Below are 25,979 nucleotides of genomic sequence, written 5' to 3'. Positions count from 1 at the left end.
GATGCTAGCCTAGAGTCCAGGTGTTGGGGGTGTGGGATGGGGTGGGGGTGTAAAAGATAGATCTGAAATGGAGGTGAAATTATTAAATGCATTATAGTGATGCTAGCCTAGAGTCCAGGTGTTGGGGGTGTGGGATGGGGTGGGGGTGTAAAAGATAGATCTGAAATGGAGGTGAAAGTATTAAATGCATTATAGTGATGCTAGGCTAGAGTCCAGGCAATGGGGGGGGGGGGGGGGGGGGTGTAAAAAAGCTCTGAAATGGAGGTGAAATTATTAAATGCATTATAGTGATGCTAGGCTAGAGTCCAGGCAATGGGGGTATTTTGAACTTTGATTTCCTGTCTGGAAAATAACGAATTCAAAACCCCTATCTACATGGATTCCAGGCAATAGTGATACTAGCAATTTATTATTATTATTATTGCATTACATCAAGATGTCCCATAAAATATATAAAAACATAAAAATACAAAGAAAGTGAAAGACAGAATAATATTCAACTAGCTTGTACTGTACATGACACTCCTATAACCTGACAAGTCAGGTGACACAGTGTTGATACTATAAATAGCACATAGCTGAATTGTATTTCCTTATATTCTGACAGGGTACGAATATAGACTTTTACAGTAAGACAGGGAAGATGTATACAGCTGTTCAAATAGGTCTACATAACTAGATGCAGTGTTAGGCTATCATAGTCAGCTTTAGTACAATTACCAGCAAGGTCAAGTTACTGTATTCACTTCTTCTAGTATATTACCAGGTAGGTCTAGTTACTGTGTGTTATCAGGTAGGTTTAGATATAATACTTTGGTTTACTATTGCTATAGTAGTGTGCATGGACAGGTATCGTGTATAAATCAGAATGAACAGTTTAATTTTCTATTTTCTGTTACACTATTTGATATACTACTATAGACAGTTGAGAAGGGATTAGATTTGATGATATACATATACTAGACATTATAGGTAAAAGAAAAACATGGTTTAAAGGATCATGTCATTGTCTACATTTTGTATATGAAGCATGTTATATTGTATGTACACACACACACATACACACGCCACACTCATGTATGTACATACATACATTCATACAAACACATACATACGCACGCACACGCACAAGTCATTGTAAAATCAAGTCATTGTAAAATATAATGGCTGTGGCAGGGTGAGGGCTGCCTTGATTCATTCACTATGTAAGTCCTGTTGTATTCACTCACTGGTCACTTCTATACAATATAAACATACTTGTCACTGTCAATGTACATAGATCATTCACTGTGGATATCTGTTGATACATACACAGTATTATTTAAATATACAAACAAAATGATGTGAAGAGTAACAGACATTGCTCGTAAATAGTCATACAATATCACCAGATTCTATTTCCAGAGATCAATTTGTGGGGCATAATTCTTTCTGTAATTGATACATTTGTATGTGGTCTCTCTTGTACATTTTATAAGTAAACATATGTTAAGGTTATGAACTTTCAGTCACCTGATGGAGCTAGAAAAAAATTAGTCGCCGTTACCCAGACTCTCACAGCTGGGGCTCTTCTTGAGACCATCTCTTCTTGAAACCATGTTCCAACTACCCCACACCACAAGTCACACAGTACATTTCTACCAAGTCATAAAAAATCCACTTACGAGGCCTGTTTGTTGTAATTTAGATGTATGACTCACTTGAGAAGTGATAAATTGTCGCGAAAGTGAGTAAACCGTTTAGCCTACAGTGTTGGATGTGAAGTATACCCCAGCATGCACTGCTCTAGAAGCTACTTCCTGTGTTGGCAAGTTGAAATCTACATGTAGGTTCCCCAGACTCTTGCTTGGGGAGGTCTCGGAGGCAGAGCCCCAGTAGCGAGAGTTTGGGTAACTGAGACTAGAAAAAAATAGGAATAAGCTATGCAAGGTACAAAGGGTCATGGTAGTTGTTTTGATAAATTATAATGATTCATCTAGATGCTCACTGAAGTACAACAAGTGTAAGTTCAAACAGTTCAAATGAAGACATGCTTAGAGTAGTTTGAGATTGTTGCTTAGCAACAGGCGACTGATGGTTTATGTCATCAAGTTTAGCAACCATTGTATTTGAGAAATATAATGAGATATATAATGATAAGAAATTGATTTTGAGATAGTTTGAATGCAAGCAGTATCATAGTAAATGCAAGTAAAATATAATAGAAAACTTGATAAATTTGAAAGTGACCCACAAATCACATACATGTACATGTACAGTATCATTACGATTTACATCTCCACTCACATGATTTACATCTCCACTCACATAGTTTAGAGACCACATTGGCATCCTGACTAACAAGTCACTATCCACTAAGTTTTAGTGCATGCTGTACTGTTGTAGATGGTAGGTTTCTTGCATTGGGCACTGTTCAACTCAGTCTACAGAAGTTCCGTTTACCCTGTATAAAAGTGCTCTGTGTATGACCTTATGACTGGCACTGTTTTCATGTGAAACAAACACAGCATTTACTCATTAAAATGGCTGCAACCTTGCCAGGGTACATGTGTACCCTCCATTGACCAATCACATTCCAGGACTTCAGCCACACATATTTATTTTTCAGTTGCACATACATGTAAATATTCATTTTTATAACATTTATGTTGTTTTGACATTTATATGATAATTTTAACTCTCGATGGTTTCTCAGTTTGTCATTTTGGATAGCAGATTGTTTCGAGAAAGATTTTAAGAAGTCATGTACACACATCATATATAGTACATCACAACATGTACGATATTAACTATCATACATGAATAACAACAAAACATTACTTATACTGACAATTCAACAGTAGTTTTCTTTAGTTTGTCCTGTCCTGTGTAAACCTTGAAGGCTTGAGAAAGTGTAACTTGATAGATATAAGTGGGTGATGTTTATTTTCACTTGTGTGTGGAAGGTAGTGAGCAACAAACAAGGAGAAATGTCGTTCCTTCAATCTATCGGACGTCTATGCAGAACATTGTTAGAACTTTTGGCCAGTATATTTTGGATGAATTTCATTCTGTCAGTCTGTAAGAACTCTCTGCAGCTACATAGATATGGTACATGTACTTCGGAGGAACAACAAACTGTAAGCACTGCAGCATATTCCAAATATCCGTTTGTTTTTCATCCTTGTATTGCACAAGTATAGTTTTTTCAGTTGTTTATTTTTCTGTACTCACCTTTCCTTTTTCCTAATTCTTCCATGCATTCAACAGTTGGACACCAGTAAGTATGGTTGACTGCTATGTATGTAGTACATGAAATTGTGGATAATTTTAACTAATCACTGTCTAAACCCGTTTTCTTTTGCATGCCATACACACACATGAATGTATACAGTTCATACAATCAAACAGAAATCACTTCAAGATAGCAAGATTGAATGAATACAGTTTCTTGCAATATTTTGTCTTAGAGAAATATAATGTAGTCATCAACGATCATCCAAGCCCAAATACGACTTTAAATTTATTGGTAACTGTACTGTAGATTGATGGTGACACTCGTCCTTCATGTTATTCACAATGTTCTTCATATTATGTCTGCATGATCAGATGGCACATTTTACTTTGACAAAATGTAGCAAGGAACGATATATTCATTCAATCGTGCTATCTTAAAGTGTAGCATGTGCAGTTTTTTTAGTGTGGTTGCATTAAACCGAGAAAGTGAACAGAAGTCTGCAACACCTTACATGTATCCATATTGTGTACCTAATATTGTGGTAGTATCTTTAATTAATACACATTTTGTCATTATCTTTGATTCTGTACATACATCTACATGTAATGTCATAGATAAGAAATGCCTTTTCATGTGCGTTTGCTCAATTTCAGTCTTTTTTACCTCATAAACTCTGTATTTCTTTGTTGCAATGCATGAACAAATACATATTTATCAAGTTACATATATATTTAAATAATGTGTACCATATGTGTTTTATTGTTGTTAATCTGAGCGGTAGTCTCAAATCTTTAATGAAGTGAAAAATGTGGTTCTGCCCACCGTGTAAACATGGATATATTAGCACAGAAACCATTCCCTTGTAAAAATGTGGTAACAATGTAATTGTTTAAGATACTGTCAACCACAAGACAAGCTTCCCTTTCTCTATTACTGGAATGCTGAAACCATAAGAAAAAAAACCTTCGTGTGTGTTGGAGATTAACACTTGATGTGTGTCACATGCCAATGGGCAACCGCAAGAAAATAACTGAGTGACCTGGTGACCCTACGACTATTACAGAATACATGATGTAGCTTCCTTAGCTGTACATATACATGTACTATGTAGTATGTGTTATTATAAACTGACTGATATGGCAGGAGTTATTAGCAAGCAGTGTTCTCAGTGTCAGTATACGGTCACACGTCAGCTTTATAGAAAAACAACTTCTAAATTTACCATCAGCTAAGGATGTTTTACAGTGCAACTAATGTACATGTAGCAGTAGCCATGTTATAATTTACAGTTTGAACTGGTAATAAGTTGACTCTTAATGCTATAACTTATATTTATTATTGTCTAATATTAAATTATGTAGTCAAAATGTACATTTTTGCATCTTTTGTACAAAAGTTAATATATAAGTATGTAATTGCATTGAAATACTTGCAGTATTCCAACGAGATTTGTAGACATTGTTTGCTGAAATTTTCCTTTTTATGAGAAACCCAGCAAATATAGTAATCCTGCTACTTTAAGTCTAGGGAAATCAAATCAAGCCTAACTGAAATCCTTTAAATATGATAATTTAATTTGATATTAGTATTCCTAAACAATATGTCTCTATAGTGGTACTCTCATTGTTGTGATTTAGATTTCCCAAGCTACGTGTATACAAATTAAAAACTTGGATTTTATTGTACACATGGGGCTTTGTTTGAAGTTAGTCCTAGCCTTGACTGGTGTCAACATTCGAAAAGTCATTCACCCTAGAAAAGTCATTCACCCTAACATTGGCCTTGGTTGTTGTGTAGCTTTACTGCAGACATAGAGTGTTAAAAGTCTGAGACTGATTTGATTGGTTTATTTATAATTGAATTTGTGATATTTAATTAGGGTTCTGAATGACTTATTTCTGATTATTGACCAATTAAGCAACATCAATGAAAAAAGCCCTTTACCAGCATTTCATTAATCAAACGAGAGATTTTCTAGTTAAGCCGATAATTTGTCACTGTCCTCCAGTGTCTAGGGGATAATCTTTTTCTACGATAATGAAGAATTCCCCCTCAGGCAATGAAATGTTACAAACTGATCTGGAATCAGATATGTCTCTGAATTAGTATGAGAGTTTTATGTTATGTATTTCAAATTTATCTTATCAAGATTTTGAATATATGCTAACTTGTTCCTTTTACATGTAAATTTTACTTTAGACATGTTTATGGGCGTATGAATTCCAGGGTTTCAATTTGTTTGTGATAAAGAAAACACTATTACAAAAGCAAAACAAACAAATACACTAGTGACTGTTCATTTATACAAGATTTTTCTGTTCCCAGAGTCATTCTTTCTGAAGTGATAGTTTTTAATATGTGAACAAACCCATACTGTCACCCACCACTTTCTTTTCCTTGTGTATTTTTTAACCCATGAGAATTCATCAAGAAACTTGTTTTGAATTTAGAGCCACCTTACTACTAGTACTAATGCTAATATTATGGGATGGGTCAGTACTAAATGATGTGAAGCCTTCCGAAGGTATATTGAGTCTTTCATTGAATATACAGGGTTGTCCACAATTTCGTAAAATGAAGGGCTGTCCTCATTTACATATTAATTGGCATATCATTAGCATATTTCCAGATCATAACATTTGACAATGAAAACAATATTTTCAACATCAAAAAAGACTTCAATCAATTAGATTCCTATTTTTGGCAATGATCCATTAAGTAAATAAGAAAACACATACATGTATGTATAAAGAAATTATTTCAGTTAAAAAATTCCATACTTTAATAATACATTAATAGTATAATTCACCATTTTAAAAACAGAGAGGCAGCCAAAACAATGAAGGGGTGGCCCTCTAAAACACCTCATGGAGAACAATGATACACTTATCTGTTTATTGTCATTTATGCAGTATTCCTGTGATCTATAACAGATCAGTGTTTTATGAGAAAAAATCCAAATGATCCAGGCTCACAATAATGATAAGAGGATAGTATATGTATAGTGTACCAGATATTACTGAGGATAAGAAGCTCAATAAAAAGTGAAGGAATGTGTAAACCAATGTATTAAATTTGCCAAGTATGCTACTTGCTATTGTAATGTGAAAGTTACCGAATAAATAACCACTGAGATCTACTGCTAGGTGGTCATAAACACCTGAGCTGGAACATTACCTTTAAATTGTTCTTGTTCATATGACCCTTGGGTGGTCATTTGCATATGACCCCATGGTAATGATTTGCATATTACCCTTGAGGCCTAAGGATTAGTTAATTCCATGAGTTCAAATCTTTGTAATGACATTCGCACTTGGTTTATGTGTCTCAGTAGTATTCCGGGGTTTTATCTCTGGGAAATGAGGTATAAACTAAGGATGGATTTATCCTGGAGGTGCATTCCAGTTGGATTATTTCTGTCAAAAGATTGTAAATTTTGATAGCTGGCCTGTTACCATTCTGTGTGATCATCTTTTACTCTTGAAGTGTTATCCTTCGTGTAGGAAATGGATGGCTGGTGTCATATTTTACAACCATTAGGCAAGTTATTTAGTACTGGCAATGATTCTTGTTGTATTTGTCAAGACAAAGAGATTAGAGTATCGTGATATCTTCAAGTTTTCCCATAAAACCATGCAGGAAATCCCCAAAGTGGCCAAACACATGTCCAGTGGCACTGCATAAGTAGGGCTTCTTTGCAAGAATTCAAAGTTGAGTAAGTTACAGAGGTGCTGTCTTATCACTGACCCAAAATAAAGTTGAGAGCAATGATCAATATAAATATACAAAAAATGTACCAATGGCAGAAATAAGCCTGACTAGACTTTCCTTTGTTGTCATGCACCAAGTTTACAGAGAGCATAAAACAGTGCATGTACATGTATATGTATGCATAATGTACTTTTAAGTCACGTAGACAGAACTGATAGATAATATTATATCATACATGTAAAGCTTAACTGAATTATATTTGTAATTAGAGACCTCCCTGTAAAATCGAACAAAGAAGATTTAGTTGTCATAGAATAAAAGAGACATCCCAAATATTGAACAATAAAACCCCAAAGAAATAAAATTTATGGAAGGGGGGGGGGGGGGGGAAGCAAGCCATGAAAGAAAAAAAAACTGACATGCCACTGTGTGCCAAATTAAACTAGTCGATTTCACAGTGATATATGTGGATAATGTCACGCTTAGAAAATCTTTCAAATTGTAATATATTGTGATGTTAGATAATAATGTAGTGAGTTATATGTGTGTGTGAAATCTATTTGTAGCCCCAACACTACTAGGTGTAGGAAACTGCTAAACAAGAGGGGAAAGCTAGCTGTCTCTCTCATTCACCTTATAGATTTCATTCTATTTGTTGTGCACAATTCTCTAGGGTATAAAAAACCATTGTGATAATTCAAGTGTTAATGGAATAAGTTATTTCTATCTGTAGAATACATTTTGAAATCATAACTTTCACCACAAATCAAGTCATGTGCTTGGTTGCGTATTCTGTGAGATGTGATTGATGGGGAGCCACTACTGATAAATGTAGTAGCAAGTGTCTTCATCAGTCCTAATATAGAATGGTAATATACACTTAATATCAAGGTTATCCATATAGGGTACACCACATCAGCTCTGCAGGACATTGGCTCTTTACAAATATAGGCCCATTGCCCATCACATGTGACGAATTGCTTCATGTATGCACATAATCGCAGGGCCTTGTGATGTCACTACATGTAGGTGTGTCACAAGAAATCCAACATGTCAGATTTTCTGCAACTTGTCGATTGCACATTGCATCTCGTGTTACCTGATGAATCGTCCTGTGTAACCACCTCATTGCATTGTATACAGTAACCTCTGACATTCTCCATGTGTAAAATGATGTTTAATGTTACATGTATGGCTGCCATATTTTTACTACAAACATTCCATTTCAGCAAGTATTTTCATATATCACCACAATTACCATTTATCACTGGTATTATCACCGTATACAATATTCATGAAATGCTTGATCTCTGGAATATCAGATTATTCCTAACTTGAATACAAATAATGACATTGGAAAAATCAACATCACTTGAACAAACTTTGAATACTGTTTCACATTTCTTGTAAACGCAATGTACTGCTGATGTAATCTTTTGTATGCTGTTAACGAAGTGATGAAACATCTGGCGACACTAAATTGATACTAATTGAAAATATAGTGATTTGTCATAAAATCAACTAATTTTATAATTACTCTATACATGTATTATATGTAAGAGTGTTGAGTGCCAACAGACAGAGCGTGCAAGCAGGGTTAATATGTGCATAATCAGACTTATTTTCAGTGGTATGTGTTTGATAGATGAAGGAATTAGTAGCCAAAAATAGCCCCTCCCCCTCAAAAAAAAAGAGAGAAAAAAACCCTCGATAACACAATGGCAATGGTAAACAAAGAAGAAGCCAAAATTGAAAAAAAGAGAAAGTGAACGTTCTTTGACTGGAACACGGATCACTGCTAAAATATTGTAACATAGATAAATCAGTTAAAACAAAGGTAAAATTCAACACTTCATAGTGTAGTTATTGATATATTGACCTAGGTGTGAAGTAATGTACACTCATCATGGATCAATATCCAGTGTTATATGTAGTATGATATACGTACATGTACACTATGAGAACACATTCATCATGGATCAATATCCAGTGTTATATGTAGTATGATATACGTACATGTACACTATGAGAACACATTCATCATGGATCAATATCCAGTGTTATATGTAGTATGATATACGTACATGTACACTATGAGAACACATTCATCATGGATCAATATCCAGTGTTATATGTAGTATGATATACGTACATGTACACTATGAGAACACATTCATCATGGATCAATATCCAGTGTTATATGTAGTATGATATACGTACATGTACACTATGAGAACACATTCATCATGGATCAATATCCAGTGTTATATGTAGTATGATATACGTACATGTACACTATGAGAACACATTCATCATGGATCAATATCCAGTGTTATATGTAGTATGATATACGTACATGTACACTATGAGAACACATTCATCATGGATCAATATCCAGTGTTATATGTAGTATGATATACGTACATGTACACTCTTGAAATTATTGACAGTTGTATCCTTAAGTAACAGTACCAATTTAGGTGTGAATTTTTAATTTGCCATTTTGGTGATAAAATCTAGCCATAATCAATTATCCACATGTGCCCCTCTGAAAACTGTTAACCATGTCCACTAAATTTGAATGCGTAAAGTGAGTACACATAATACAAAGTCAATTTCCTTGATCTCAATCCAAACCCATTTTTCTTAATCATGATTTGAACTCCATTTCAACTTAAATCTTCATTAGTAATTTTTGACTAAATTGGTGTCACTATTGTTCCCTAGATGACTGAAAGTCTAACACTGATGGACTTGAAATGATATTTATATCAATTTCTCATTTATACTACACTATATGACAAGGTATCATAATTATGGTTTTGTTGCCCTGATGTGGATAATGGCTTGTGTTGCCATAACAACTGCATATATGAATAGAATGAACAGAATGCCTGACAAGGCAGAACTCTGTATTGAAAAGGGAAGTCAGCACACGAAGATTGACATTCAGTAGACATGCTAACACGTTCATTGACTGTGCTGCAAAGTCTGGTGCCTGGTTCATCTATGCATAGAAGAGACAAATCCCATGTATGTTAAAATAACTTGTACATGTTGGTATAGTACATGTATGTATTAACTTTTTCTCATTGTTTGAGTCTGCTAATATTTTTTGTGTCTGTAAATTCATATTTTTGTGATAATTTACATTGTACATGTGTATTTCTATACTGGTGCAATCCCTGATAAGAACTAATAGCGATGTAAACTTCTCTTTGTGTAATATTTATAAGTTAGTTTGTCAGATTTCATTGTGTTTTGAGTAGCTTAGTAACCATGACACAATACAGTACCATATCATTTGTTTGTTATGAATTTATGAAAATAATTGCACATTGTGTTATAACAAGAAATTCAAGTTTATTAGTTTTTGTGTAAACAAATGTTTGAATCTTATTTCTTGAAAGGGATACTGGAAACCTTTATAGTATACATTTGTACACCTAAACAATTTTGTAAGTTATTACATTGTACCTAGTAAACATATCAAGAATCACTTTTCAACAAGGCTTGTATCAGGCTAGCTCAGCAACACGGCTTGCCTCAGGCTAGCTCAGCAACACGGGTCTTGTATCAGGCTAGCTCAGCAACACAGGTCTTGTATCAGGCTAGCTCAGTAACACAGGTCTTGTATCAGACTTGCTCAGTAACACAGGGCTTGCCACAGGCTAGCTCACTAATGCGCAGGGCTTGTACAGTATCAGGCAAGCTCAGTAATACAGGGCTTGCCCCTGGCTGCATGCAGCTCAGTAAAACAGGGCTTGCCTCAGGCTAGCTCAGGGCATGCACTGACACCTCATTTGCATGTGTTAATGATAGCTAGGTGAATGCCTTAACCAGCCTGATGTTAACGCATACCAAGCTAGGCCCACGTTAATGTCATACAGACACTGGGCTAGCCTGAATTAAACGTTCTTCTTGAGCTGTACATTAGATTTGCAGCATGATAATATTTTTTCACAAATATACATGTATGTACATGCATGGCAAAACACAGGTTTATGTTCAGTGTTGCCTGACATTGCTTAATGCATACAATGTATATCTTGAGTATTGCCGCCGTTCTCAACTTTCAGTTAGATTTTAGTGTATTTGCTACATGCAAGTATGGCAAGTACACAGAGGTACATTGTACAGTGTAATATACAAATTGAAAAACATTTTTAATAGGAGTTTTCTATCAAAGTTATATCTGACAAAATTCCCCTCCCCTTCCCTTTTGTTATAAATGATGTCTTAATGAATCATATATAATCACAAACTCAAAAGATAACCCCCCCCCCCCCCCCCCCCCCACACACACACACACACACACACACACACACACTTTGTTTTCACATTTAATTACCTCGTGACAGTGCAGATCAGAAAAGGATAATGTTTTGTTACCCCTGGCAATATCTTTGATTAATGAAATTTCTGTATTTATGTAATGAAAAAGATTGGTGACTGATGTACCAAAGACCCTTGAGTTTTCTTGAGGGCTGTGTATATATGACTTACAGTGATTGGATAGTAATAGAATGTTGAGTTTTATTGTTACTAAGATGTACAAAATTAAATACTGACCCTAATCCAGGATTATAGTGGAAGTTTTGGTACATAGAGTAGACCTGTTAACTTTGGTACAAACAAATCATTTTAAAATACATACACATGTGCACGTATACTTACTTTTCTCTCTCTTTGTTTTGATATGTAAGTCCTAAAATAAATTTTTCAAATTTGAGTAACTTAGAATTAAATAATTAGCGGTAATGTAGTCATCCAAGTTGATATAAAAAGTTAAACTAAATACAAATTGTATTGGTATGTCCATTTTGTAGGTCTCTCGTATACTTTAGCTTTTCAAGTTCATTGACAAAAATAAATATATTCAATATTCACCCTGTTTGAATAGGCCATTTGAGAATGCAAACAGGAAATTGAGAATACAGCGCCCGCTCTCAAATTGGGCTTATCATCACCTCATAGTACTGTTTCTTAAGAGCTTTGTCCCTTGGTATTCTGTAGAAGTGTAAATCAGGGATGTTTTTCGTATTGTTCAGACATCAGGGAAAGCAGCGGTACTCTATGATTAACTGAGTAACCTATACCATGTATACCCCCAATGTACGGTACACACACACACAGGAAGTAGAGCACCACCATGGCAAATTTTGCAAAGGCCTGTTGTGTAGGCTCCAGGGATGACTAACACTAATGTCTATATCTTTTTTTTTCAACCCTATAGGCCCCAGGGGTGACTAATACCAGGCAGGAGGAGAAGATGATGAAAATACTGAGTTCACCCCTGAGTAAGAAGAAAATTACAAACAAGACATTTGGAGTGCCTTTAGAAGAATTATGTCGGAAAGGGCCAAATGGCCAGGTAGAAATCCCCTTTATAGTCACCAAGGTGGTTGAATTTATAACAAACCATGGTAAGTTTTGGTAACCTCTTTGTTTAAAATGGACATATGGATGAGGATTTGGTATTTATTTTGGATTTTGGATTTATAAAACAATTTTATCATGTTTCCTCCTTGAAAAATCAATGTGATACATCATATGCCAAGTCCTTGTTTATAACTCAATACATTGCAAAACATTAATAAATGTGTAAAACCTTTGTTATTGTATGTACAATAAAGCTATATTCCCTTGAGGAATGAATTTTTTCCAATGAAAAAACAAGTTACAACTGTTACAGATACCATTATTTATTAAGTCTTCCCAGCGGACACCCGTTGTCTTGTAATACTGGCACATTTGTATGATCATAATCCCTGTGGACGCCCGTCATTTTTGTAATGTAGGCACAATTGTATGATCACATTCCCTAAGGGACACTTGTAGTTTTAAATATGGACTCATTAGTATCATTACATTCTGTTTCTTCTCAAGGTATTGGTCATGAAGGAATTTTCCGAGTCAACGGTAACGCCAGAGTTGTTGAAAGACTTAAAAACAATTTTGATAAGTCTGGGGATGCTGATTTGGAGGAAGCTGGTGATGTCATGGCAGTCGCTGGACTCCTTAAATTGTTCTTTCGAGAATTGCCAGATGCTGTTGTGACCGAGAGCTTACATCTACAGTTTGTTTCAACACAAGAAAGTAAGTGGTTACACTTAAGTTTGGTCACATTCAAAGCTCTTTGAAGTTTGATATTCATTGTGTAGTGGGCAACAGGTACATGGGTGGGAACTCTTCTTGCTGTTTGTTCATTCACAACTGATACATACAAGCACATTATGGCATACTCAAATCATTAACTACATGTACTTTGCAATACCAAAATATGCCTTTCTCATTATTATTTTATTGATATTATATTTCCTTGCAATGGCTGATATAGAAGAATCCTACATGTAGATTTCAACAGTAGACTAAAAGTAGACTGTGCTATCTTTTCCTCTACAGAATACCATACTGATAGTATAGAAATTGTACACCGACTTAAAGTACTGTGTGGACAACTGCCAGTGGAAAACTTCATAGTTCTCAAGTATATAATAAGATTCTTAGTCATGGTGTCTTTACAAGAAGAAACTAACAAAATGAATACCCATGCACTGTCCATTGTCTTTGGACCCAATCTATTTAGGTAAGTTGTGAAATACTGTCAACAATTGTATAGATAGTGTCAGTAAGTAAGTGTTATTAGATATATACCAGAGATTACTTGTACTGGTATGTGTGCATGCTAGTGGTATTTTCACTGCAATGCAATACATATATACCTGGGATTACGTGCACTGATGTATGTGCATACTAGTGGTATTTTCACTGTAGTGCAATACTGAAAATGAGGGTGTGATCATTTACTACTCACAAAATTGTGTGATCGCACTGTGATTTTTATTGCAGTTTGTCGTTTCAGATAAACATATGTAATAGTAACAGAATCCCATGCCACATGAGTTCCAGTGTGGGTACTCAGGGGTATTTGCACTCATGCTTGTTGTGTTTTCTGCTGCACTTTTACTCGCTACAATATAATTATACTAGCACAGTAATATCAAAGAAATATAGCGGAAAGTAATGACAATTTTAAACGTTTTGACTCGTATTTTGAACACAGCACAACCAGTGATAGACATACACTGTTATGGTATGCAACGACCTGTGTATAAATTTCTTGTTCACCTTGGCTGGTGCATGGTATAATGTCGGTTGTCTGATGAAGGCACTACCCGGTAATACCCAAGTTACAGCAAGTGCAGGTTTAAATGTTATCTTATCAATTATTTTCAGGTGCTCAATTGGTATTGAGGGACTCAGGGAACAAGCCATTACAAACCAGATTACTAGAACTTTTATTGACGAGTACGATAACATATTTAAAAATGACGATGAAATGTCACCGTATAGTTCCAAATTTATACATGTACAAGAAGCAAAAGGACCCAGGATAGGTCCAGCTAAACCAGTGCCATTTGAGGAATATGAACGACATAAGAGGGCTGAACGAGAAAGATTAAAGGTGAGATTTGATACAGTTTGTGATTCTCAAAACATAGTGATTGATGTTTGGTTTATACTTTTTCTGAAGAAATGTCAATGAATGTGACAGTTGCAGTGAGCACATCATAAGATATATTAAGTTACATGTGGACGTGTGTAGACTTATCTATACAGGTCATTTGATTAGTTATAAAGTGTGGACTTGATAACTCTGGATAAAAATGATATTTTACTCACTTTCGTTTCATTCATTTTGTTATTGCTTTTAGACCCTGAAGAAGACCTCCTGTGTGAGGTCAAAATGTTGGAAATAAAGTTTAACATAGACAAAAATGACTTGTCATTTCTTTTACCAAACCAAAAAATCATGTACGTACTCATAAGCTTTTGGACTCAAAGACTCAACTGAGACTCAGGTCGCCATGATCATTCAGCAAACTGGACCTAGATAATCTGCAGTAGAGTAAGGGGGCCACAACAGCAATGATCTTCTAAAATACCTAAGATATTGAATGATCATGTGATCAGGTACTCAGTTGAGTTTGAATACTTATGAACAAGTACATTATTTTTATCAAGTTTTAAATGTTATTACTAAAGATACATGTACTTCAGGATTTCAGTTTTGCTGTAAATCATTATAATACCACAAGAGTTTACTAGATTTTATAAAGTTACTAATGATGTGATACATAGATGTTATTCTCCAATATTTTTTTTTTTGCGTTCAATGAAGGAAAATACGAGTGACCTAAGGGGACTTTCTCATTACAAGTTGCTAGACGAGTTGTGACAAACCCTTAGGTTATGAGTATTTTCAAGCTGAATGAAGACAAATATTGGGGAATAGCAGAATTATAACAACACCAGTAATATCAATGAAAAATCAGGGAAAGTAATGGTAATTTTGAACGTTCTGATTTGTATGTCGAACACAGCAGAATCAGTGATATAGACATGCGTTGCCATGACGTAGAATGACCAGGGTATAAATTCCATATTTTTGGCCTATGCATGGTGTAATAGTACTTATTGTTTTGTAATTGTTTTATCCACAGAGGAGAGATTATTCTAAAGATTACAATAGCAACAATTATTCAGACAAAGCAGGGGAAGAATGGTTACCAGCTGATCCAGACACAGATAGAGCTGCAGCTGTAAGTTTGAGGTAAGTTAAGATTCACCATACAGTCTGTGGTAGTGTTCATTACTTAATAATAGTAGGTATATAATGGAATGAGTTGGAGGAATTATGGCTGGTATATCTCAAAATGATGCCTGTGTTTTATGATTAGATAAGCCAGTAAAACGTTGCGTTAGTGCAGTAAGGTCGTATCTGCAATGCAATTTGTATAGGCAGATATGACCTTATAGCACAGATGTGAAGAAAATGTCTTACAAAATTGCTGGTCACTATTGTTTTACCGTCTGTGTATGTTGTATACATGTAAAATAGTGATTCATTCATTCATCCGTGATTCATGTATGATGTTAGAGTAACCTAATGTAACCTGTAATCCTTGTACTCTGTCATCTCATTTGCATACATGTTTTGTCTTCATCATTATACCATTTATACCTTGTTGTCAACCATGTGTACACTGTTATTATATGCCTGCTGTGTGAATGTAATATGACCTCATTGTAACTCATTTGAAATTGTGTTAAGACCTCATTGTCACCTTTATTGATATGACTTAAGTCACTTTCATTTGCTTTATGTAACTTGTCCTCACTGTCACCTTCATTTATATAATGTAATATGACCTGAGTCACCTTCATTTACATAATGTAATATGACCTGTGTCACCTTCATTTACATAATGTAATATGACTAGTGTCACCTTCATTAAGATAATGTAATATGACCTGTGTCACCTTCATGTACATAATGTAACATGACCTCACTGTCACCCTGTGTACATAATGTAATATCACCTCACTGTCACCTTCATTAAGATAATGTAATATGACCTCATTGTCACCCTGTGTACATAATGTAACATGGCCTCACTATCACCTTTACAGGAAGAAATCTGTCCTTCATGTCACATGACTCACACCTTAACATGCATTTACATAATTTGATATAACCTCAGTCACCCTCCTGTACATACATGTACGCTGACCTCCTTGTCAACTATGTTTGCATAATGTAATATGACCTCAATGTACAACATCAAGATATAACCCCCCCCAATTATTTCAATATCAAATTAGACTGCATTGTACACCCATCAGATATAACAGTTTTCAATCTGTTTTGTTCTTGTCTACGTTTGCCAATAGACCAAGAAGACATGTGTAAGTTGTAATCAAATTACTAGGAATTCTGTGTAAAAGTAAACAATTCAAAAAAACATTATCTTTACATTTGGTTTCCAAAGTTTAATTTGGGTTCTTTTTATAATGCCTGTTAGTGTTATGATCATTATTGTTTTTATCTTTGTCATTATCTCTGACTTCATGTCCTCATACTCGGCAATGATTTCAGTGGTGTCATTTTGTAACTGAAGAAAAACATCATGTATCTGATTTTCATCTTATTGGTGGGATATGAAAAGTAACAGTATTCATAAAACCAAAAACATAGTTCCTTGCTCTGGAATCATAATTTGTAGAAGTTCTAAACTCAAAGTGTAAATAATTTACCTAGTATGTTTTAGCTCAATCTTTGACAAGCCTATGTCATTGACCTGTAGACAATAACAACTGAAGAAGGCTGTGTGATTGAGCTGATATATAGTTGGTAAATTATTTATGCTGTGAGTTTGGAACTAATACAACACAGTACTCTTTTCTGAAGCATACAATATCATTTGCCTCCTCATTTACCCATTGGTGTATCTCTTGATTCTACCTCAAACAGAATGTTTTGTACTTCCTGATAGAACATTAAATGCTGTGTAGTTACAAACTGTCATGTAGAATAAGTAGGTTTAGAGATGTACGTAGATGATCTTTTTTTTCTTCTCATTGGCGAGGTGATTACTTGATTATTTCATTTTCCTCACTTGATATGTACATTTTTTTTTTGACCTCTGGTAAATAAATAATATATATAATAATACTATATAATCTAGAGTGAGTTAAGGTATGGGACCCTTTCACATTTCTTCTAATAGAACCACCTACCTATCACCAGATGAATAATGAGAGAGATTTATATAGCTCCTAGTATCCATCAAGTGATACTCACTGGTGCTTTACAATGAATACTGTCGTAAATAAGATCTCTCTGAAAAGGTATGTCTCAAGTTTTGACTTGAAAGCCTCAATACCAGGGCTCAGAGTGGACAGTAGTTTGAAGTTGGTTCCAAAGATTTACAGCGGTTTACTTGTGTTGGTTGACAAATCTAACTACACTGTCTTTTTTTTTGTTATTGCAGTCCCAGAGATGCAATTGTAGATGATGACAGAGCGTTGTCTCCATTTGTGTTAGACAGTGAAAACGGTAGTGCTACTGCATCACCTGTAGTTCCAGCAGGCACCTCTGAGTAAGTTACAAATCCATAGTTGTAATCTTAGCTAAATCACTTTAAATCTTGTAGGGAAACTGCCAAACCTTGCTACTGTGGTAAATATCATCATCCAATTCTCGGTACCTGAAATAGAATATTACTGCCTACATGTAGGTGCATCATAAAAATAATGAATATTCAATTTCTTGATCGACACCATAACTTCTGTTTCACATTCTTTACATGCATTACTATAGTCAACCTTCTTGTTCTAGCATGAGGTATAATATTATTGCTTGTACCAAGAATTCATACACATGCACACTTAGTCCACACTATGCAAACCTAGGGACACTCTAACAAAAACTTTTGTTTCAGGTCAATAGTTGACATAATATACGAAAGCCTTTTCCTCCCAAGGGAACTCTGGCATCATTCAAATTAGCCAAATGCAGAACTTGGGATGGATGTAAGAGCTTGCATACAATGATTATGATATGATACATTGTGTTTATCAACAAACATAAAGCCGTTCATCTGCATATGAGTACTGGACAACCTCTGAACTCTATGGTAGTCATAGTTACTGAGATGCTTGCAAGAAGAGTTATCATATCAGTTACTTCAGACTAGGTACTAATACAAGTAGTTAGTTTCATACTGTGCAGTTTTCAACTTCTTTCAAGAGTCATTTTCATACTTCTCAATATCAATCTTTGAGGAGAGTGTTTGTACGTGGGATGGGGACGGGGGTGTCTGTAGAAGTTAGGATTCCGCAAGGGAGTGTTTGAGGAAACTTTTGAACTATAGAACACTCGGTCATTTATATATGTTGATAAATACAATTTGTGTTGACGGGTTCACCTCAAGTTAGAAAGTGTAAAAAGTTGTAACCTTTGTACAATGCTATATTACAGGATTGTTGAGAGGACAATTCAGGAAGCTATTTCTCAACACTTATTTGGTCTTTTTGATGACAGTGGTAGACACACTCCCCCAGCAAAAGAAGGTAAGCTATTTATTTTGTCATTACCCGGTAGTATACCTCCTGCAAGCCAAGTTGAACATAATGAAACTAAAACTATTGGATGTATACCCTGGTACTATGTCAGACAATGCATGTGTATATCATTGGTTCTGCAGTGCGTACATTGTGGGTGAAAATGTTGAACATCAATATTAATTTTACAAATAATTATAAATTATGCTAAATGTGAGCTCAGTATTAGACAGACACCAGTCCCTTACGAGGATTTTTTAAAAGTCTCATATTCTTCAAATGTTTAGTTAAATTTTTAGTTTTGTCATCCTCATCCGAAGCCGTATCAATTGGTCCTTGACAGGCAATCTTTTCATAGAGATGTAATGCATTGATGTTTGATTTTGTGTGTAGCTCCTGTACCGTCCCCAAGATACAAAAGAAGGCAAAAAATACTACAACAACAACAGCAACAGCAGCTACATGTACAACATCCACAGCAGTATCATCAACCATTGCCAGATTTTGAGCATGAACTTTACAATGGACAGGCTAGAAGGTATGTGTAGTATTAATTTCTTCCTATTCTCAGGAACTGAAACATGTTAATGTAATAGCGCAGTCTAATTTTTTCTCACTTACGAGTTGACCAAGTTAGGCCCCTCAATAACATTGTGTACAAACATACAAATTAGCCAACTTACCACTGAAGTATATTGGTACAAGAGATACAATATCGCAGATATCGGTCTAGATACCAGTTACCAGTCAATACAATTGACTTCAGATTACCAAAGCGCTCATTAGCGGTCTTCCGCACACTGCTCCCAGACACCATTCACCAGTTTTGCACACTGGAGAGAGAGAGTGCCGCACACATACATAGCACAGAGAGATCTAGCCAGGCACCTCATGGAGAAAGGAACGCTACCGCCTAGCCAATCAGGATTATGCTATTCTAATGCAAGGGTATTTCTGCAAGACTGTGATATATGTGAATTGCAATTCAAGTGCTACAGTTTGACTTGAATATTTAGTAGTGTTACTATTCTCTACTCTATGCATATATTAAATTTGGTTTACTTCATGCCAAATAACTTGATATCTCATAGTCAATGAGTATTTTATATTGCATTTTCTGTTTGTGTCCCAATAACTTGATATCTCCATACACATTATTTGTAACAGGGATACTGTAGAAAGGACAGATTCTATGGAGAGTCAAGATTCCACGTCTTCTGTCAAAGACAGAATTAAACAGTTTAATAATGGCAGTAGTAGTGGTACTTCATCACCTCGAGACCAGTCACCTAACCAATCTCCAAAAACCAAGAAACGAACAAAGCCTACCTCTAAAGCATTTGAAGTTTTTGAAAATCAAGGCATTGTTATCGGCGCGGTAAGTACAGAAAACCTACCTGTAAAAACATTTAAAGTTTTTGGAAATCAAGGCGTTATTAGCAACTTGGAAGTACAGACATTAACAAAATAAGAGATTGTTAAACAAAAACCAAGCCACATTCTAGTGTGCTACTAGTATAATTTGGAAACTTGTGTTGTATTGATCAAGTATACTTGTTACTGTACGAAACCTCCCATTGGCTATAGCATGAATAATAACCATATATTGCCCAATCAAACTAGTTGTTTAATGTAGCAAAAATTGCAACCTTGGTTTTGATATACCAGAAAAATAGTCACGCCAGATGAGGCGTACAAATAATGCCAGTCGTTTGCATCTGAACATACTCAGTTTGGATACTTGTTATTTATTTGAAATAGCAGCATGGAAGTAGTGAGAGTCGAAGCAAGCCAGTGCCTGCAGCACGAGATCACCAGCATCATTTACCAATGGTAACATTACAGTTACCAGAAGATTTACATGATGGTAATACACCTGAAAGTAGTCCTAAAGCCAAGAGGAAAGGCTCCCCTAAGCATTCATCACCAAAAAGGTCACCAAAGTATAAAAGGAAAACTAGAGGAAGAACAGAAAAGTGAGTATTTATCAACTAGTCTGTTATTCTTACTTCATGATGATGATGTCTGCTTTGTGTCATAGGATGGTAACGTGACAATCACATGTTAGACCCATGCTACTTACATGTTGCTAATTGTTAGGCCCCATGATATTTACATGTTTAGCCCATGATATTCATATGTTAGGTCCATATTATTCACATGTTAGGTCCATGGTATAGTATTTACATGTTAAGTGTATGGTATTTACATGTTCGGTCCAAGGTATTTACATGTTAGGTCCATGGTATTCACATGTTAGGTGCATGGTGCATCATGATATTCATATGTTAGGTCCATGGTATTCACATGTTAGGTCCATGGTATGGTATATTTACATGTTAGGTCCATATATTTCATTCAGTGGTCAAAACTTCTTGGTATACCAGCCCCAGGTGGTGGCTTATTGCTTAAGTAGATTTGTCAGACTAAATTATGGAGAGTGGATCTCTCAAAGTAAGCAATGTAAATGTAGTCAGGGTTAGAGAATCTAACCATCCCTATAAAATAACCCTAACACACCTAGCTTAAGCATGATTGTTTGTTCATTTTGTAAGTAGTCCATATATGATTAACTCTCGTATTAGGTGGTAAATGACAGTTATTTTCTTTTCTTCCATTCTTCCAGACATATCAATGATGAAGACTTTGATATAGATGATTCTCATTTCATTGATTCCTATCACGTCTCAAATGAAGACAAGGAGTTTGCAAGTGTCAAGAGAAACTCTGCTACTTTATCTTGCGTAAGTTACCATGGTAACATGCAAATTTTTGTGCATGATCAGTAACCCTATTCCTTGAGGACAAAAGTGTTGTTACACTTGTTCTCTCATGAATAAAATGGATTATTAGTAATTGCAATAAATCAGTTGTAATAAATAATTTTTGAAATATATTTGATGTTTGAAATCAATTGGTATAATTATTACTACGTAGCAAAAAGTGTTGACAATGCATGTTTTGAGATCAAAGTTGATTTTGCCAGGTAATATTAATAAGATTTAATGTTAAACTTAAATATATGATTATGATTAAAAGGATCAAGAGTAAAGTTGATATACAAAGTGATAAAATACTGTGACAGAACCCATGACACACGAGTGCAAGTGTGGCATACTTGGGTATTTGCATGAGTGCTTGCAGTGTTCTCTACAGCCATACTTTCATTAGCATAGTGAGTGAAAGTGCAGCAGAAAACACTGCAAGCATGAGTGCAAATACCCCTGAGTACCCACACTGGAACTCATGCAGCATGGGGTTCTGTTATTATTACATATGTTTATCTGCAACAACAATTTTCCATAAAAATTACACTATACGATCACATGCTTTCATGCAGACGAAATGACTGTGTTGTCATTTGCATGCAGGTATGCAATAGGTTTTCAGTATTGCAGTGCACTGCAGTGAAAAGACCACTAGTATGTGAGTGCACTGGTGTCAGTAATCTCTGGTATATATGTATTGTACTGCAGTGAAAAGACCACCAGTATGTGAGTGCACTGGTGTCAGTAATCTCTGGTACATATGTAATAATACATTATTTGACTAGGTGCATGTACTGTCACAAATTAGAGTAAGCAAGATACATAACTAATACTGTACAATATTTTTATGTTCTATAGCTTACAGTCCAGAGAGCACCCCCTCCTAAGAATAGAAGAACTCCATCCAGAAAAGCATTAAGGTAAATAAACCTACAACTATGTCACTAATAGCAAATAGGAACTTGCAAACTCACAAACTCCACCTTGAATATCCTGAATGTCAGCTTCAGTTTCCTAAAGTTAGCATCACCATCTTAAATATCCTAAAGTTAGCATCACCATCTTGAATATCCTAAACCTCAGCTTCACCATCTTGAATATCCTAAACGTCAGCTTCACCATCTTGAATATCCTAAACGTCAGCTTCACCATCTTGAATATCCTAAATGTCAGCTTCACCATCTTGAATATCCTAAATGTCAGCTTCACCATCTTGAATATCCTAAATGTCAGCTTCACCATCTTGAATATCCTAAACGTCAGCTTCACCATCTTGAATATCCTAAACGTCAGCTTCACCATCTTGAATATCCTAAATGTCAGCTTCACCATCTTGAATATCCTAAACGTCAGCTTCACCATCTTGAATATCCTAAACGTCAACTTATCATATTATGCTATGTGTATTGGTAAAATGTCTAATTCTCTTTAGTCTATTTAATTACAGAGAATACCTTTCTACTGACCCGTCCACACAAATGTCACAACACAGAGCTAGGCGGAGACATCGTAAGAAATCACCAGTACCGATGACACAGGAAGACACTGTAGATGGAACCACTGGAGTGTTTTATCACACTCTAGAGTTAGAGGACCACCCTCAGAATGACAGTACCAATGGTCTTTCACCAAGTCCTACTAAGAAACCAATCGTACCACCACTGGACCTTGCCAGTCTACATGAACATGGTGATGGTGATGGTAGGTATACCCAACATTTTATGGAACTTGAGTTTTGTTCGGGAAAGCTTGAGTGTTGTATGATGACTTGAACGCAAAGATCTTGTAGGGTTGTTAACTACAATAATTTCAGCAAGATATTGGGGGGGGGGGGGGGGGGAGACCATTTAATGATGTATAGGTGAGAAATAGAATTTTATACTGAATTCTGGAGGTTACTATACTGGAAGCCAATGGAGATGCATCAGGATTGGTGTGATATGATCTTGTTATGTAGAGAAAATTGTAAAGTGATGTCAAAACCCAGGTAGATATAGCACTGATAAGGTGATAGGGGGAACCCTAGTAAATGACTGGTTAACTTGGGTAGATTGTTCTTGCACATCCTTGCTAAAACACAAGCAGGGAACCCCACCTCCACATATCCCCCCCCCCCCCCCCCCCCCCCCCCCACCCCATCCTTCGTATGAAGAAAACATTTGTAAGTAGAGAACCTACATGTACATTACACCCAGCTCAACAAAAACACAAGGAGCAATATACACATCTTTTAACGCATTCAAATTTTGACTTTGTGTTCAGAGCCCATTCCTGCATGGTCACAACACAAAGGTTTAGAGCAAGAAAATGAAGCAGTGTTATCTCCACGATCCAGTAAACTCAAGAAAAAGAGCAGGTAAAAGTGACTTTCTTATGTTATCACACAACAATAGATAGTATTTGGTTTCTAAATCTTCCAATTTGTACTGACAATTTTTGTTGTTTGATAAGTGTTGTGAATTGCATGCAAGTTTGATAAACTGTGTGCAGGGGATTAGATTTCATTACATAAGTCAGTTGTTTTCAAATACATCGTTATAACTAACTGAATTAGCTATTGACATCAAGTCGTACGTACACACACATGCATACATACATATGTATGTACATACGTGCACACACATACATACATACATACATACACGTACGTACACACGCACATACATACATGCATACATACACACACATACATACATACATACATACATACATACATACATACATACACACATACATACATACACACACATACATACACACACACACAAACTCACACACACACACACATACACATACATACACACACATACATACATACATACATACATACATACATACATGCATACATACACATACATACATACATACATACATACATACATACATACACACATACATACATACACACATACATACACACACACACAAACTCTCACACACACACACACACACATACACACACACACACACACACACACACACACACACACACACACACACACATACGGCAGATATTGTTGGAATACATTAAAGTGTGAATTAGCACTCATTGGTAAAAAATGGTATATTTTGGTTATACTGGTAACTAATACTTCCATTATTATAAACTATAGTATACTCTGCACTGTAAGAGATCTAATTTACCAGTACAGTGACTGGATCTCCACCACTTTAATCATAACAAAATAAAGCTCTTCATTTTTTTCCTTCTGTTGCCTTACTATTAACTTGTTTTGTATGTAGCATGGCAGTGCATTATGCTTTGCAATAGTTATGTTTTTTTTTTTTTTACGTTTACTGCTTTATTCTGGCATAGTGGCTTGAATGGGACACAAAGTGTCCTGCTGTGTTTGGCAGAGAGCTGTCAAAATGGCAGCATTTTTGAATTACCACCATTGTAATAACTTGGAGCAGTCTTGTCAACCATGTGAGCAAAGTAGATGAAGGGAAATAGTTATAACTATTTCTGGTAATAGCTGGTTTTCATGCATTTGTCAAAAAAAGAAGAAATATCTTAAGTATCTTTGAATGATGAACCTTTGCTGTACAGTTCACCTAAACCCACATGACCTTTGACATTAGGTGGTTGATATAAAGTCATCTCTCAGGACATGAAAGCAAATATTACCAGACAAAGAAAAGCCTTCATATATTTCGTTTTAATATCATATTTTCAGAAATATGAAATGAATTTATGAAATAGAATTGAATTGCTGATAGTTTCTGGTAATAACTGGTTTCAAGCAGATCTTCAGTTCAGTTTTAACAATTTCACAAGTTGAGCACAAGTTGCCTGCAGCTGTCGGTTGAACTTTCAGTCTCTTCCTATGACCTTTGACACTAGGCAATTACATAAATTGGGATGCCTTTGGGCATGAAAGCAAGTATTACCAGATGGAATTCTATGTACCAGAATGGCTGGGGATGTTTAGTTTAGGTTGTTGTCAAATTGTAAACTAAGAGGCAGTAATTTTCATGTTTTGTTGCTGTTGTTCATTTTGTGCAACTTTGTGCACTGTTAGTCCTGTACCTCCTGGCTGCTCTGTTTGTTAATTTTTTTTTTGATTGCATAGCTTTGTTATCCTTGAGTACATGCATATACCCAAATATGCTATCCCAAAGTCCAAAACTGAGGCAAGATTCAAAAGCATGAATTAACACAAGTTTCATTTGCTTAGGCTGTGACGTTGAATGGTAGTGTTCTAATCTAAGACATCAAAAAAACCCCACTGTAATGTCCTGCTCATGAAGCCAGTATGCCAACATTTTGACTATCAGACTCTCTTTGATGAATATTCAGACTTTTGATATATTTTGTTAAAATTTTATGTCTCAAAGTTAAAGGTTTTAAAAGTGTTGAATACTAAGTTTGA

The 25,979-nt window shown here is 35.5% G+C and overlaps 1 protein-coding gene across 9 annotated transcripts in view; it reads left to right on the top strand.

Moving 5' to 3' along the window:
- LOC144452448 (protein FAM13A-like) overlaps positions 1-25,979 on the top strand; it is a 61,382-nt gene that overhangs the window by 17,140 nt on the left and 18,263 nt on the right. For 5 of the 9 annotated variants that reach the window (XR_013482352.1, XM_078143547.1, XM_078143544.1 and 2 more), the window contains exons 1-16: positions 2,944-3,119; positions 12,165-12,354; positions 12,818-13,027; positions 13,334-13,517; positions 14,168-14,396; positions 15,436-15,545; positions 16,667-16,681; positions 17,767-17,874; positions 18,756-18,847; positions 19,232-19,376; positions 20,006-20,216; positions 20,600-20,814; positions 21,465-21,582; positions 22,465-22,526; positions 23,054-23,307; positions 23,869-23,962. Coding sequence is in view for 8 of the 9 variants with exons in the window: in XM_078143547.1 (XP_077999673.1) it covers positions 2,970-3,119; positions 12,165-12,354; positions 12,818-13,027; positions 13,334-13,517; positions 14,168-14,396; positions 15,436-15,545; positions 16,667-16,681; positions 17,767-17,874; positions 18,756-18,847; positions 19,232-19,376; positions 20,006-20,216; positions 20,600-20,814; positions 21,465-21,582; positions 22,465-22,526; positions 23,054-23,307; positions 23,869-23,962 (2,387 nt within the window). In the remaining variant the exon portion in view is untranslated. Of the gene's footprint in view, positions 1-2,943; positions 3,120-3,249; positions 3,260-12,164; positions 12,355-12,817; positions 13,028-13,333; positions 13,518-14,167; positions 14,397-15,435; positions 15,546-16,666; positions 16,682-17,766; positions 17,875-18,755; positions 18,848-19,231; positions 19,377-20,005; positions 20,217-20,599; positions 20,815-21,464; positions 21,583-22,464; positions 22,527-23,053; positions 23,308-23,868; positions 23,963-25,979 lie in introns of those variants that run through there. The other 4 variants (XM_078143548.1, XM_078143541.1, XM_078143545.1 and 1 more) reach the window with 4 other exon arrangements.

The sequence above is a fragment of the Glandiceps talaboti genome, chromosome 22 (assembly GCF_964340395.1).
Source record: "Glandiceps talaboti chromosome 22, keGlaTala1.1, whole genome shotgun sequence".
Classification (NCBI taxonomy): domain Eukaryota; kingdom Metazoa; phylum Hemichordata; class Enteropneusta; family Spengelidae; genus Glandiceps; species Glandiceps talaboti.
This window is presented reverse-complemented; position numbering and strand designations above follow the sequence as displayed.